The 15,424-nt window shown below is 42.0% G+C and overlaps 2 protein-coding genes across 2 annotated transcripts in view; one reads left to right on the plus strand and one right to left on the minus strand.

Moving 5' to 3' along the window:
* CHST10 (carbohydrate sulfotransferase 10) overlaps positions 1–6,217 on the minus strand; it is a 50,704-nt gene extending 44,487 nt beyond the window's left edge. The window contains exon 1 of the mRNA XM_012727533.1: positions 6,101–6,217. The gene's annotated coding sequence lies outside the window, so the exon portion shown is untranslated. The remainder of the gene's footprint in view (positions 1–6,100) is intronic.
* Positions 6,218–6,715: 498 nt separating this feature from the next.
* On the plus strand, positions 6,716–14,791 carry PDCL3 (phosducin-like 3). Its single transcript, XM_012727388.1, has 6 exons — positions 6,716–6,824; positions 8,835–8,964; positions 11,584–11,674; positions 11,915–12,058; positions 13,010–13,218; positions 14,297–14,791. The coding sequence occupies exons 1-6, from the start codon at positions 6,819–6,821 to the stop codon at positions 14,437–14,439; spliced, it is 723 nt and encodes a 240-aa protein (XP_012582842.1). The 5' UTR covers positions 6,716–6,818; the 3' UTR covers positions 14,440–14,791.
* Positions 14,792–15,424: the final 633 nt, after the last annotated feature.

Raw genomic sequence — 15,424 nt, forward strand, 5'->3', positions numbered from 1 at the left:
TAAGCCACTTCTGCATGAGTTCGATTCCCGCCTGCCCCAGAGGTGACCACATGGCGTGGCAGACCTCTCCTGACCCACCCGCTGCTCCCCTCAGCAGTGTACTTCTTTGATCTGCCTGTTCTGCTCCCTGCTCTGTCTCTGGTGAATCCTCTCACCCTCCGCATCTCTGGCCTGTACCCCAGTTCTATATGAATAAATAAATAAATCTTAAAAAAAACAACAACAACTTACTCTCTCACACTTTTGAAGGCCAAAAGCTCAAAATCACAGTACCATCAGGGCCATGTCTTCTCTGCAGAGTTCAGTGGGGAATCCTTCCTTGCCTCTTCCAATCCCTCATGAACTGTGAGGCTCATCACCCCAATCTCTGCCTCCTGCTTCCTTCATCTCTGTGTCTTGTACTTTTTGCTTATAAAGATACTTAACATTGCATTCAAGGGACACTCTAATCAAAGATGATTAAAGATGGTATCTCTTTATTTACTTATCTCCACAAACACCCTTTTCCTAAATAAGGTCACATTCAAAGGTCCCAAGGGTCAGGACAAGGCGAGAAGGGGGTTGGGTGGGTGAACTACTCAAACCATACTTTACTGAATTTCTCTGAACTTAGTTTACTTACTTAATTTCTCTAAACTTAGTTTACTTACTCATCTGTAAAATGGGGCAAATGATAAAAGCTATCACATAATAGTATATGAGCTCTCAGTAACACAATTACAAGCACATATCTGTACACTAATATTATGTCACAGTAATCTCACTATGAGTTCTCACTTATGGAAACCTGAAATAGTTACAGTTTTTGAGGATGTACTTTTTCAGTATTGCCAAGTAGTATAGTAGTAAATACTGCAACAGATAAATCTCAGAATCTGGAGGTAAAGCAAGTAGAATTTTATCTTTGGCTCTAACACTGTCTATTGCAAATGTCTCATTCAGAGTCCTGGTTTCTTCTACATCATATGCTCTCTCCAGGATGGGCTCAAGGGCCTTCAATTCTTCTCTGTTCATAAGTGGACAGAGATAAAGGCCATCAGGAGGAAACACTTTTATCAGCAAGGACATTTCTTTTATAGAGCTCAGCCACATGAGCATACCTGATTGAAAAAAAGACCAGGAAATGTATCCCACAAGTGGGGTCTGGAAGAAGAGGCAGACTTGGTGAGCAGATTCAAGGGTCTACTACAGAAAATTATTACCCCCATGAATGAGGAAATTTATACTTAGGTAAATAAAATACTTGCTCAAGGTCATCACTAAGTGGCAGTTAGAATTCATACCCAAGTTCAACTGGTTCCAATATCAACAGCTATTTAGCATCACAAGGTGTCTTACAGGGACACAGAATTAGCACTTAGCTCAGTAGAGGAACAGGATGGGAGGAGGATGCAGGGCAGAGTTGTATGTGAAGTTTCAATGCTACAGCACCGCCATTAACTGGAATGGCAGCAGCTGGAATTTTATTGCCATTAAAGTTCTTGACTCATTAAGTATAAATGTTGTATCCAGTGCATGCACAGAGTGAAACAAGTTTACCAGGTTTAAGTCTGATTTTTGGGAAGAGGAAAGATCTGTCAACAGATGATCTGCAGGGCTGAAGTGAAGAAGAGATCCTCTCCTACATTTGTCTGAGGTTTCAAATTCTTTTCCAACTCAACATGTTCAGACTCTGGCTTCCTTGGAATTGATAAAGATATATAAGGATATATACATATTTCAATATCTGAAAGAAACAAATATGTCTGGCCCAAACCAACCCATTTGGAGAGTTGGAAAAAAATCACTTCCGGACAATTTTATTTTTTTACTCAATTCTCTGATCTCTTTGCTGATGCTTGGTATTTCAGTTTAATATTAAAACCATCAATTTGCCTCAAGAGATTAAGTCACAATCAGTAGAAACCCTGCAAGAAAAGGACTTATTTATAGTTAGTCTTGTCTTCCAGACACTGGTGAAATGAAACTTAGAAAATTACTGTAATAAAGTAAAGCCAAGAGAAGTGACTTTTCAACGCAGGGAAGCTACCACAATACTAGGGAGCTGAGCGGTGACATGACTGCAGAACATGTAGCTGCAGACTCAGAATAGAAGGTGGCCATGGGAAGAACTTGCAGAATTCATTTGCATTCCCTAAGGAAAATTCAACATGACCTCAAGCAGGTGAAGAACAGTTTGTGAGAGTGAAAGCAATAGGAAAGTAATTTTATGCTTGACTGGCATTTGAGTGATGGACTGAATTATAAAATGTACCTCTTAATCAGAGGATAGTATTCTCTCCCACTCAGCAAGAGCAAAAAGACTTTTCAGTAATGAGGTATGTATCACTTAAGATAAATGATCCACAGTACTGTGTTTTGAAGAATCAATATGTTTTTCACTCTAGTTTACAATCTCAGGGTTGCTGCCCCAGACCCACTGAATAGCTCTTTTTTTTTTTTTGAGCCACGGAGAGGCCTAGGACCCTGAAAATTACTGTTCCCTGCATGGTCAAAACTGGGTTGGCACCAGTCTTTGTTCCACCTTGGTAGGTTGCATACACAATATTAAAAGCCCTGGATCCAGAAATGCCAGGCATCACTCCTCTTCCCATTTTGGTGAGAAATCTGCGAAAAGATGAGCTGTTTGGTCAATGGAGGGGGAGTATCAAGGGTTATGCTCAGGATTGAACCTGCCCATTAATGAACCTCCCCCAGAGCCCCCAGTTTTCCACATTCAACCATGCAACCCTTCCTGCACTGGGTCCTCCCACTGGACTCCTCCACAGTCAACCACCATGGGGAGATGTCCTCTCCTTTAGCTAATCACCCCCTCTCTAAGCCCAAGGAGGTCCCCAGACCAAAATGCTGGCGCCAGAAGAGCCCAGGTTCCCTGCCAGCACCAATTCCACTGCAAGTCCATAGGAAGTCAACAGGACATGAGGCACAGGTGCTGCTGGAAGGTGCGGGTGGGCAGGACACTCCTGCAACAGCCTTTCTGTGGCCACCGCTACCTGACAGTCCCATTACAGCCTGACACTCAAAGGGATGCAAATATCCTGCCTCTTTTCCAAAAATGAAAATTCCAGGAAGCCACTCTGTTCCAGCTTGGTAGGTTGCATACAAAGGAAACAAACCAGGTCTACTTGGATTTAAAAACTTGCTGAGGGTTATTCAGCAGTAACCACATATGGTGGACAAACCCAGCCCCTTGCCCAGGATGACAGGGTGGGTGTGGGAATTTGCTCCTTCCCTGCATCCTGTGCACCATCAGCATTTTCTCCACTGTGCCTCATGACCATCTCCCAGGTGGCTCCGCTGTTTCTCTGAACTTAATACCATGCCCCCCACCCCTCAAGTTTTCCTCTGCGCTTCATTCACCATTGGCCCTCTAATTTGCTTTGTCACATGTATGTATATACTGTAATTAACCATTCACTGGGGCTTTAATTTAAATTGTTTCCAGTTATTTATTACTATATATAAAGTGCTTGTGAATGTTTTCATACATCAAGATTTTATCTGTATTTCAAAACATTTCCCCAAAATAGAGTGACTATATCAAGCAGTATAAATAAACTCACAATTTTCTGCAGGACAGTTCAAACTGATTCCTTTTCAGGAACAACTGAAAGTACATATTTCACCTCACTCTATCCAGAGGGTTACATACAAGGGTGTTGATGCTGTCGTCCCAGGAGGCATGGGGCAGGTTGTTTATCAATTCGGGCAGAGAGACAGAGAGTCCTGGAACCCTCAGTGGCTTTCTCTCACAGTCACCCCACTCTCTGAGTAATGTGGCCCCAACCTCCAGGCTCAGGTGCGCCCACTTTCACATGCCCTGACCACATTCCAGGTGTCCACCATCAGGCACGTGTACCCCACACTCCCAAGTGTCACCTGCATTCAAGGCTGAAGGTGATATCCACAGAGTCCAGTGGCATAAAACCTTGACCATTTCATTTGTCCTACAGATGTAAACTCTGCACTAAAACCAAGTACACAAAAAAGCTTTATTATGTGAAATATTTAAGTACTTTGAGTACTCAAAAATAAGCAGTATTATCTCAGTAGTACCAATAAATGAAAAAAAAAAACCTCTGAATTTTAGGAGGTAAAATAGAAGAGTAAAGGACAAAAACTGTAGCTAAATAAACAGATTCTCTCCAAACTTGTTTCCTTTGGGTCACACAATGAGACCACTCACATCACCTGGTCTCCACTGCAGCTAGGTGCACAATGACATTCTAGCCACATGAATGGGGGGCAGAAGTTTGCCTAAACCTCCCACACCTCAACCTGTTTTCTCCTTCTCATCCTTTGGCTGTATGCAGATGACTCCATGCACACAGAGGAAGACAAAATCACCAAATGAAGAGCCTTAGTTTCTAAATGAACACATGGAATGTCATCCAACCTGAAAGACAATTAAATGAGAGAGGGGTGGATTTTATAGGAAGAAGCATCTAGAATTCAAGGCTTCATGTGTAATAGCAGCTGTGTTCATTTACTGTGATCATTATAAATTATTTTTTGAGTAATAACTATATCCTAGACACCTTGTTATATGTGTTATCTTTTCTTATTTTATAAGCACAGCCATTCTGTGACATTCTTATTTAATACTATCTTAAGGCAAGAGATTTGTCTAACATGTAAATTCTTTTTAATACGAGATTACTGCTCTCCGTAGAGATAATTCTCAATACTGTCATCTGAAACTTCTTGAAGTTCTTATGAATCCTGAAAGTCAATTCTAAGCAACTGTTACTTTCAGTTACAATTATTTTTCCTAAACAAGAGAAAGGAGAACACCATGACCAATGGTTTCTGTAACTGTATAGTTTATGTTTGCCACATTGTGTCCTACCTGTTGACAAAGGCATTCATTATCTAAATGAGAAAGATAAAAAAGATCTGATTTTTTTTAAGATTTATTTACTTATACATACAGAACTGCAGTGCAGGCCAGAGGTGCAGGGGTGTTGAGAGGATTCACCAGAGACAGAGTGGGGAGCAGAAGAGGCCAAGACCAAATACACTGCTGACGGGAGCAGCAGGTGGGTCAGAAGAGGTCTGCCATGTCCTGTCATCTCTATGGGATAGCAAAGAGCTTTACTCAAAGATGCTATAGGCTAATTAATCAGGCATTTTACACCATAACCACTGTGGCGACCACCCTGATCATGTTGATGCAGAAGACACGGGATTGTGGACACCTGGAACACACACAGCATGACTACAGAAAGGTAAGACCACAAGGTGGCGTCAAGAGATAGAGAACTCCAGAGAGCCTGGAGACAAAGCACAGAGATTCCAGGGAGGCTGGGACCTGGGGGGCTGAGTTGCCTGCTAGAACCTATGCTGCCTTCTTGCATGCCAGCCACCCTGTTTGATGTGCCTGTGTACCTGGTTACCAGAGAGAACAGTAAAACCTGTAGAATCCACTGAGGGCTCTGGGAATCTCTTTATTTATCTGCCCAAATGGATAGTGAACCTGCCCTGTGCTTGCTGGCACAAGAGATGTCTTTGAATTTGTTAAAAGCTCATGGAAAGGGATCCGATGGTGCAGGTGAGTCTGACTTGACTTCCAGAAATACCTAAGACTAGGAATGAAGAAAGGACACAATAGCACCTGCTCCATTGTTATGGAGGACACAAGGCAATGCAGAGACAAACGTCCCCCACAATGATTCCTTCTCTTGGTTTCTGTGACTGAGGAAAATTCATTTACAGTTTGCCACCCGATAAAAAAGTGAATTAATAAACAAATAGTCCTAGAGGCCTCTAATTCTGTGAGGAATTAGGGCAAAAATTAAGATGTTATAAATTATTAAATCAAAGCTCCTCATCCTTAAGGAATCATTTGAGTCCGTCTGTGTCTGTTTGCACACTTTAGCAATATCTGACAATCTTTAAGAAAATCTCAATCCCGAGCCTCATTTCAGGGACCTAATTGTCCCAGGAGACCTAGGTCAGCTGTAGTTACTCTGGTGGTTCTAACAGATAGTCCTAAGTATATCCCAGAGATGTTTAGGTCTCTAGTATTACCTATGTCTGCTTGGTTTCCAAGGCAGCAAGTTAGCTCAGGTCATACTCAGGAACAAGATTATTCTCTTACCTCAAAGTTGGAGTGCGGTGTAGACAGAAACCTGGAGCCCCACGCCTGCGTTTTCCACGTCAGACTGCTGAGTCTGATTTTTACTCAGCGCATCCTGCATGTCCACCACAGTTAGCATTTTTGCAAATACGAATCACCTGAGTGAGGCTCAATCGATATGCCCCCCCCCTCCACCCCCCACTTTTCTCTTTTTGTCTGTTCTGACCCCTGTTCTATCTGCAACACCTAGAAGAATGCTTGGTAACTAGTAAACTCTCGTATGTATGTTATGACCTAATTGTATTAGCCAATCTTGCAATGATAGTTCTAGGTGTTATAGTAACCTAGGATCACTGAAAAGCATCTGCTTCTGACTTTATACACCTAGACTGGGTGTGCTGCTGAACGAATACACGTCATGCTCAGAACTTCCACTCAGCCCTACCCCGTCAGGCTGAGGACCTGCCCTAATAAGGGAATGCCCGTCACTGGCTCAGCTTCTCGTTAGCTCCGGAGCCAGAACAGCCCAGGCGTGCCGAGCCTCACGCAAGCGCACATCTCCCCCGCCGGTTCCCGGCGCAGACTCGAATACCTCGTTTCCTCCCCGGCTCCACCCATCAGTAACGGGGGCGGGGCTATGCCGGGTTGGTGAAGCCGGCGGTGGGTCAGCGCGTGCGCGGAAGAGAGCTAAGGGGCGGGGGTATACTGGGGCTGGCCTGCTTGATCGATCGGAGTCAAAATGCAGGTGAGCGGGCGCGGGGCACCAGGCCTGGAGCTAGCGACAGCTCGAGTTCCTCTGTGGGACCGCGCCAGCGGCCCTGTCCGCCCGATCATGTCCGCCCGGGCCGCGGCAAAGCCACGCGAGCTAGCCCGGCGCAGGCGCACGGGGGGGAGGGTGAATCTGTCCCGCGGGGACACGCGAGCTGGGCGTCCCATCGCTGGGTGCCCCACCCCTCAAATCTCTACCTTTTGGGATTACCAGCCCTGTAGAGTCCCCACTTTGCCCAGAGGGGTTTGTGAAGGCTCCCCGGATTCCACCTGACCAAATTACCGCGTAATAACTTTCATGAGCGCTTGAGTGGGTGTGTTAGGGGTTATTGATCCATTATACTTCAGTGGAAGCTGAGGCTTGGAGAAGTGCTGGGTTCTTCCCCATAAAGTAGATGTAGTGGGGAGCCCATGTTTCGTCACTTCATGCGAGGTGAATGAGAGGTTAATTACATTCAACGCTGGCAGGTGAATGTGCTTTCTGGCTCTGATTCCAGGCTTCCAGAGCTCACCCTCAGGCTTCTCTTTGCTTTTCCTTTGTTGGATAAAATCAAATGTAGTTTCACCCATTTCTTGTACTTGGACCTTGCTAATGAAATTAGACTAAAGATGAGCGGAAATGCATGAAAACACAGGGAATGGGCATTTTTATGAGCAGAAAACTTAAGAATTGCATTTTCTTCCTATCCAAGGACTCTCCTCTGAGTTATTTTACTGCCTCGCAGACTTCTAATTAAATTCTAATTAAATACTCCGAATCAGTGGCAGAGATGGAGTTAGTGTAGGTCTGTTTGGGGTAGAAATCACTGGGAGCTGGAAAAGACTATCAAAAACAAATACAGGTGTGTACCACCAACCACACATTCATGTGGTGAAGAGGAAACTGGAGAGTACCTGTCCTCTGCTTTCTCTTTCACTTCCCTGATGAAAACTGTCAACCCTTCAACTCTGACCTCCCTGTGGAAATGAGTCTGTTCCTTTTTCCCCTTTTTTAAAAAAGATTTATTTATTTATACATACAGAGCTGGGGTACAAGCCTCTGGTCAGAGGCTGCACCAGAGACAGAGTAGGGAGCAGGACAGGCTGATCCACCAAGTACATTGCTGGGCTGCCAGGCCATGTGGATGCCTCCCTGACTGGGGATCCAACTCACATTGAAGTGGCTACGGCTAGCTTGCACAGTGCTGTGTCCTAACCTATTGCGCCACCAGGGAAGCCCCCCCCCCTTTTTTTTTAACATGCTGTATATCTGCAAGACATTTCACTGAGCTGGGGATGCCATTTCCCCAGTGCTCCTTGATTTCATATTCCAAAGAGGTCTGAGCTCCATTAGCATGAGAGATAACTAACCAAATATAGGTAAAAGACTTAGAAAAATGCTCATCACCCTGTACTCACTAATTGTTAGCTGTTGTAAGCTATTCCACAGGGTGTCAGCTCTTCCTCTCAGTTTGGCCTACATCCAGCCCTTGTATGTGTAAATAAAATAAATTAAAAAAATATATAGTACCTCATAGGGGAATGGCAGAGTAGAACAAGAAGAATGAACAGAGGGCCCTCCTTGGTGGTGCAGCAGGTTAAAGCACAGCACTAAGAAGCTATCAGCAGCCTCTGCAGCATGAGTTTGATCCCCAGCCAGGGAGCTGACCCACATGGCCCAGCAGACTGCTTCTGGCCTGCCCACTGCTCCCAGCAGCATTGTACTTCAGTACATCTGCCTGGTCTGCACCCCACTCTGTCTCTGGTGAATCCTCTTACCCCTCTCACCTCTGCCCTATACTCCAGTTTCTATATGCATAAATAAATAAAATCTCTTTAAAAAAAAAGTGGAACAGAAGCTGTGGCCTTTTGACATTTTATCAGAAATGAGCCTTCACATAATTTGGCTTGCATTCCTCTCTTCCCATTACCTTTTCTGTTTGACCTCTTACCCATCGTGGTATCATCCTCTATGTTGGGCTTTGTACTTATGGGTCAACTTTTCTAGGACCCCAACGCAGACACTGAGTGGAATGACATCTTACGCAAAAAGGGCATCTTGCCCTCAAAGGATAATTTGAAAGAATTGGAAAAGGAGGCAGAAGAGGAGGAGCAGCAAGTCCTTCAGCAGTCAGTTGGTGAGAATGTATTCTTCAGTCTGTGTATACAATCTAAGAAACAACTGCTGTGATAGAAATATACTAAGAGCAAGGGTTGATGACCAAAGGTTGGAGTGTTGAAATGGTCCCATTTGAGGGACAGTCAGGATGTCTGTGCCTTCAGCTTCCAGAGAAGCAGGGGCATTTCAGAGGCTTCCTCATTTCCACAATTTTTTGTATTTGTCAGAGGAATGTGGTAATCCTTAGGAAAGCTGAGTCTTAGCTTTCTGGTCTGTGATTTACTTTGGATAATGTCACAGGAATTTGTTCCATGTCTTTAGTACCTTATTCTTCTGAGTTTATCCTGTATTATTTTTGTGGGTTGATAGAGACTTTTAAATCACTTAATATGGTACCGGTAGCATAAGAGGTTTGCAATTTGTGGGGTCTGAGACAGAGGTTTTCTTAAAGGTAGTTCTATCACCTGAATTGAAATCCCTGGAGGATTTATAAGGAAACCAGTCATTTCTGAATCAGAATCTTGGGCCAAGGGTGAGCAGAAATCTGCTTTTTTTTTTTTTCTTATAAAAGGACAAGTTTATGGGCCCTCCCTGGTGGCACAGTGGGTTAAAGCACAGCACTAAGATGCTAAGGCCACTTTATCATGAGTTCAATCCCTGCCCCAGAGGTGACCCACATGGCATGGCAGACCTCTTCTGACCTGCCTACTGCTCCCCTCAGCAGTATACTTCATTAGTCAGCCTTTTCTGTCCCCCACTCTGTCTCTGGTGAATTTTCTTCCCACCCCAGTGTCTCTGGCTTGTACCCCAGTTCTGTATTCATAAATAAATAAATCTTTATAAATAAAAAAAGGACAAATTTATTAGGAAAAGGAGAAGGAAAAAAAAAAGGCATCTCCATGGTCACAGGTAGGCAGGAGAGCTGTCCAGAAATCTGCATTTTAAACACATGCCTCAAAAGATTTATTTGATTCATGCCAAAGTTTTGTACCATTAGTTACAGTGTCTAGTACTTTTGTTCCCTGTATACCTGTTAGAGCTAATTTAGAGGAGGATTTATTACAAAGCATTTTTTCCAGCCAATGTTTATTCAGTGATTATGTGTGAGGTACAGTTCTAGGCAGTGGGATTTAGCTATTGATTGGCCAAACAAAAATCTCTATCCTCATGTAACTTAAACTCTAGTGGGGGAGAGAGAGAGAATAAACAATACAAAAGTGATATATAGAATATAAAGCAGGAAAGGTCTTTGAATAGTTGGAGGCTGGTGAGTATAATTCTAGAGAGGGCCTCACTGAGAGGACATTTGAATTGACCTGAGGCAGGTAAACTGAGCTACTTTACCAAGTGAAAAGCACTTTGGAAAATCTGATGCAGTATCACTGGAGGAAGGTAGTGGAAGGTTCAGAGGCAGCTAAGAGCCAAACCATTTATGACTTTGTATTGACTTCTAGCAAAGACCTTGGCTTTTATGTCACGGTGGAGGTCATGGGAGGTTTGAACACAGGAGTGACATGTCCAGTTGATGGCACCATTTGGTTGTTGCCTTACTGAGCAAGGACTGTGGGGGTAAGGCAAGAAGCAGAGAGGCCACTCTGGAAGCTTTTGTAATTCAGCCACAAGATACCATTTGTTGGGACCAGCATGGCAGTAGTTGAGTAGTGTGAGGAGGCCAGATCTCTGTATTAGGAAGATGAAGCTAGCAGAATTTGTGTATATGTCTTGTGAGGGTTGTGAGAGAAAGTGTCAGGGTTGGCTCTGAGGGGCTTAGCTACCTGGTGGGTGGAGTGACCACACACTGAGGGAAGGGGAGCCTGGAGAGGAGCAGACTTGGAGGTCAGACTGGGAATTCTGCTTGGGATATATGAACTTTGAGATTTTTGTTAATGGATAGGATGTTAAGTGGGCAGTTGGAGTTTTTCTCCAAATCGGAGAAGTGTGGGCTGAAGGTTTACATTTGGAAGTTTTCATCATGTTGATCGTATTTAAAATCTTGAGATGTGTCTCAAGGGAATGAGTGGGTATAGATAAATGAAACTAGGGGAGGATAGTTTTCCCAAGAGGAGGCAGCGATGGGGTGGCCTAAAGGCTGTTCATCAGTCAAAAAAAGGGAGGTCATTGTCAGCCTTGATAAGAGCAGGGGGAGGGAGGGTCAAGGAAAAAAAATCTGATTTGATGTCAAGATGTGAGAGTGTTTACAGCTATAGAAACACAATACAGATTTTTATAGCCGTGATTAAAAGCAAAGATAGGATTGCCTGTGACTCACAAGAGAAGACTAAGGTAGTGTGTTAGTCCCCTTCCCACAGGGGAGGGGTGTACTGGGGAGCATCCTCCTGCTGACCTGGCTCCAGAACAGTCAGTCGGTCTATGTGCCTGCAGATCTGACAGGTGATTGCAGGCATCTGCAGTTTTATATACTGGAGAAACTTTGATTCATTCCCTTATTGTTGTGTGGCAGTAAGATAATGCGCAGACATCGACAGATTTATCTTTTAAAAATTGTGTTAATTAACATAATATTAATACTTTAAACACTTCTTACGGGAACTGGGAGTCTGCTGCTGCTGCTTTGTACAGAAGAGAAATAGAAAAATGTCTGTTTATCTTTGAAATTTTGTCTTTTGCCAACTTTCAGTAAAAACATATGAAGCTATGACTTTGGAAGAGCTAGAGGATCATGAAGATGAATTTAATGAGGAGGATGAGCGTGCTATTGAAATGTACAGGTTAGTGTTACCAGGAGGAACTACTGGTTTTGTGTGTGTGTGTCATTTCAAAAATTAGTTTTCTAATTACAGTAACATTTGGAAAAGACTATAATGAAATCGTGAGATGGCATATTTCAATGAACCAGACTTAAACTTTTCCCTTGAGGCAAGTAAATGTGGATCTTTACAAATGTGTTTTGAAAGGGTGTGTGCGTGCGTGAGCGTGTGTTTAATACACCTCTCTCCCTCCTTGTGCAGACAGCAGAGATTGGCTGAGTGGAAAGCAACTAAGCTGAAGAATAAATTTGGAGAAGTTTTAGAAATCTCAGGGAAGGATTATGTTCAAGAAGTTACTAAAGCTGGTGAGGGCTTATGGGTAATCTTGCACCTTTACAAACAAGGGTGAGTTGATTTTATGTACTTTAAAGTGTTAGTTTGAATTTATGTCTTGAACATCTTGGCTTTATTTTTAACTAGTGTTTTATTTTTTGTTACTTATCTGCCTAAACCTTAATGCCTGACTTTTGTCTTAAGACTTTTAAAGTAGTATTTGTGACAAATGCAAAATGCCTTTATTAAAATGTAGCAGTGAGGAGTTTGCCTTTACTGAAAGGGAAACCCTAGTTATTTGTACTTTTTGGAGAAATTTTGGCATTTCTAAATTCCATGTAATAAGTTACTTATGGGTGGAGAGACTGACCTTTACAATAATGGCCTTTGTCACGTGAAGCACTGGTCACTGCTGTTTCTCGCCTCCCATCTTGCGCTCAGCCTGGGGACTTCAGTGCTGGTGTCAGAGTTTCCTTAAAGAAGGAAAAGCTTTCTGACCTGTTACATTCTAAATCTTGAATGCTCTCCCATTCTGTCTTATAGAAGGACATTATAATTGTCTTTTACATTGAAGTTTTTTTTTTTTTTTAACAGATTGATGGGTCAATTTAAATTGGCCTTTGATTTTGAGGTTTTTCTTTTTAACTTTTATTTTTTATTATTACTACATTTTTTTGTTTTTGAGTGGATGAACTGGGGTATAAGCCAGAGGTGCAGGGGGTGAGCAGAACAGGCAGCTCTACTGCCATACTGCTCATGGGAGCAGGTGAGACAGGAGAGGTCTGCTGTGCCACATGTGGGCAAGCTCTCTGGCAGAGGATTGAACTCAGGCCCTATTATTGATAGCACTGAGACTTACCCCCTAAGCCACCAGGAGACCCACGGATTTTGAGTTCTTCATTTGCCCTGAACCTGAGCCTTAACATACTAGGGCAGAAGGGGAGTTGATGTTTGTCCTTTATAAATACAAAATTGCAATTGCTTCTATTTTTCTTCCCCTCACAATTGCTGTCTGTCATACAGGATTCCCCTCTGTGCTCTGATAAATCAGCACTTCAGTGAACTTGCCAGGAAATTTCCTAATGTCAAATTTATCAAAGCCATTTCAACAACCTGCATACCCAATTACCCTGATCGGAATCTGCCCACCATATTTGTTTACCTCGAAGGTGATATTAAGGCTCAATTTATTGGACCTCTGGTGTTTGGTGGCATGAGCCTGACAAGGGATGGTAAGTCCTCTTAGTGGTGGTCCAGACACTTGACCTGTAGAGCAGGATATTTCTGTTACGCATGTTGATTTTTTTTTTAATTCACCTTTGTCTCTGTGCTAATGATTATTAAAGAAGACATTTAGTCTCTCATCTTTGATTGGTATTTGAGGGTAGTTATAAATGGGTTCTAATCATTCTCAGTAAAATATACTGTATTTAACTGTAAAATATGCATATTTAATATCACCGATATACTTTGTCTCTACAGTTGAATTTGTTTTTTAAAGTTATATCTCAAGATCACAATTTCTATTTTATTTAACTTACATGAACATATTATTGACAGCTGCTTTTTTATATATGTGTATGTGTATATATATGAAGCACTTTTAAATTAATAGGACTGAAGTAAAATTGGCTATGGAAGTAGAGCATCAACCCACTTTTAAACCAGATTATTGGCTGTAGAATCTCTTGGGTTGTCTTTTATTTCTGCCGGGAGCATCTCTGCTATGGATGAATGTATCACTTGGATTTGTTTCATGAGCTATTATGTGAAATCTAGTGATTATCAATATAGAAACGAAGCTTTTAGTCACTGATTCTTTTCTTTCTGGTTTGAAACAAATGTGTCAGTTCCAGAATGTCATAAATTTTTCCTTTGACTTTAATACTTTGAGGTGCTGACATTAGACTTTAGAATTCTCTTTTATTAGCTAAATTAGATTCAGTCATTAAATTGAGCAGGGCTACAAAGACTATCCTTTCAATGTTTCCTGCTAATTTCTTTCTTGGGATTGTTCAAATTGAAATCATAGTCATTAGAAAATAGGTTTAGTCTTTGTTTTTTATTTCAGTCACCATATAGGTTTGATTTTCAATAAAGTCTCACTTTCAGAATAAGTGTTTGAAATATTTTGGTTTTCCTTCTTGAATATCTGTTCTCCAACCCCTATCTGCCCCCCATACTTTATAATTATGGCAGTAAAATTAAATTGTCATTAAATATTGTTTCCACTTAGAAAAAAACTGGACTTGAGAGTGAAAGACTCTCTGTAGATTGTCTTAGGTGACTTGCCTTTTCTTTATTATGTAGAGTTGGAATGGAAATTGTCTGAGTCTGGAGCAATCAAGACAGACCTGGAGGAAAACCCTAAGAGACCAATAGAAGACAAGTTGCTGTCCTCAGTGCGGTGTTCAGTGCCCCGGAGGAGTGACAGCGATTCTGAGGATGATTAAGGCTGCAGCTTGGGTCAAGTGTCCAACCTTAGGGATCTGACAGGTTATCTGGATTTTTTTTAAAAAAGGGAAATGTAGGATCACTACTTCGGTGTTAGCCGTTTTAATTAGGAATTGACTTTTAGACCTCTGAAATAATCATTGCTTGGAAATCTATTAAATTTCTTGGAACTCTTTTTTAAAATTAATAACAGTTTCTTAAAAAAAAGAAACAACTGTTGTTATGGCAAACTTCTTTTCCTGCCTTGTATTTTAAGTAAACCATGAAAGTACTTACTATTTGTTGACCTATGACTATGTAAAGGACTATGCAGAGTTTTTTATAATCTGAATAAATTATACAATGAAAAATATCACAAGCTAAACTTTGTAATGATGTTACTGTTTTTTTTCTTTTATAAAGATTGCAACAGTAATATTGACTCAAATAATGGAATGATCTAATAGGAAAATATCTTGGTATTCATTTTTTAAAAAGGTAATAATGTTATTTTTTTATATATAATAGCTTATTTTTACATCATTTTGTGCATTTTTTCCTTCTCAGTTGTAATCCATGTGGGCTTCCCATCACCAAATCACCATAGTCCAGTGCATTTCCCTCTCCCAACTGTTTTTGATCCCATCTCCCTTTCCACCCCCATAAAATGTCTGTGGTATATAGCTGTTCATTGTTGTTATTATTTTCTCGAAAAGGCAATAATTTTTATGAAGTAAATGTCTTATCAAAGCAATAGCTGGAAGACTCTAGTACACTGCCACTTTGTGTTGACTATTTTCCAGTTAAAATAACCAGATCTGAGGGGACCTCCCTGGTGGCACAGCGGGTTAAAGCACTGCACTGAGAATCTAAAGCTGCTTCCGCATGAGTTCTATTCTCCCCTGCCCCGGAGGAGACCACATGGCGAGGCAGACCTCTCCTGACCCGCCCGCTGCTCCCCTCAGCAGTGTACTTCGTAGATCTGCCTGTTCTGCTCCCCACTCT

This window comes from Condylura cristata, unplaced genomic scaffold (genome assembly GCF_000260355.1).
Source record: "Condylura cristata isolate star-nosed mole 26May11 unplaced genomic scaffold, ConCri1.0 scaffold00020, whole genome shotgun sequence".
NCBI lineage: Eukaryota > Metazoa > Chordata > Mammalia > Eulipotyphla > Talpidae > Condylura > Condylura cristata.

What these genes read in the sequence shown, in the direction of transcription:
- PDCL3 (XM_012727388.1), top strand. An exon ending in AGTCCTTCAGCAGTCAGTTG is followed by an intron (nt 8,965 to 11,583) that starts GTGAGAATGTAT and finishes GCCAACTTTCAG; the next exon opens with TAAAAACATATGAAGCTATG. An exon ending in TTGCACCTTTACAAACAAGG is followed by an intron (nt 12,059 to 13,009) that starts GTGAGTTGATTT and finishes TCTGTCATACAG; the next exon opens with GATTCCCCTCTGTGCTCTGA.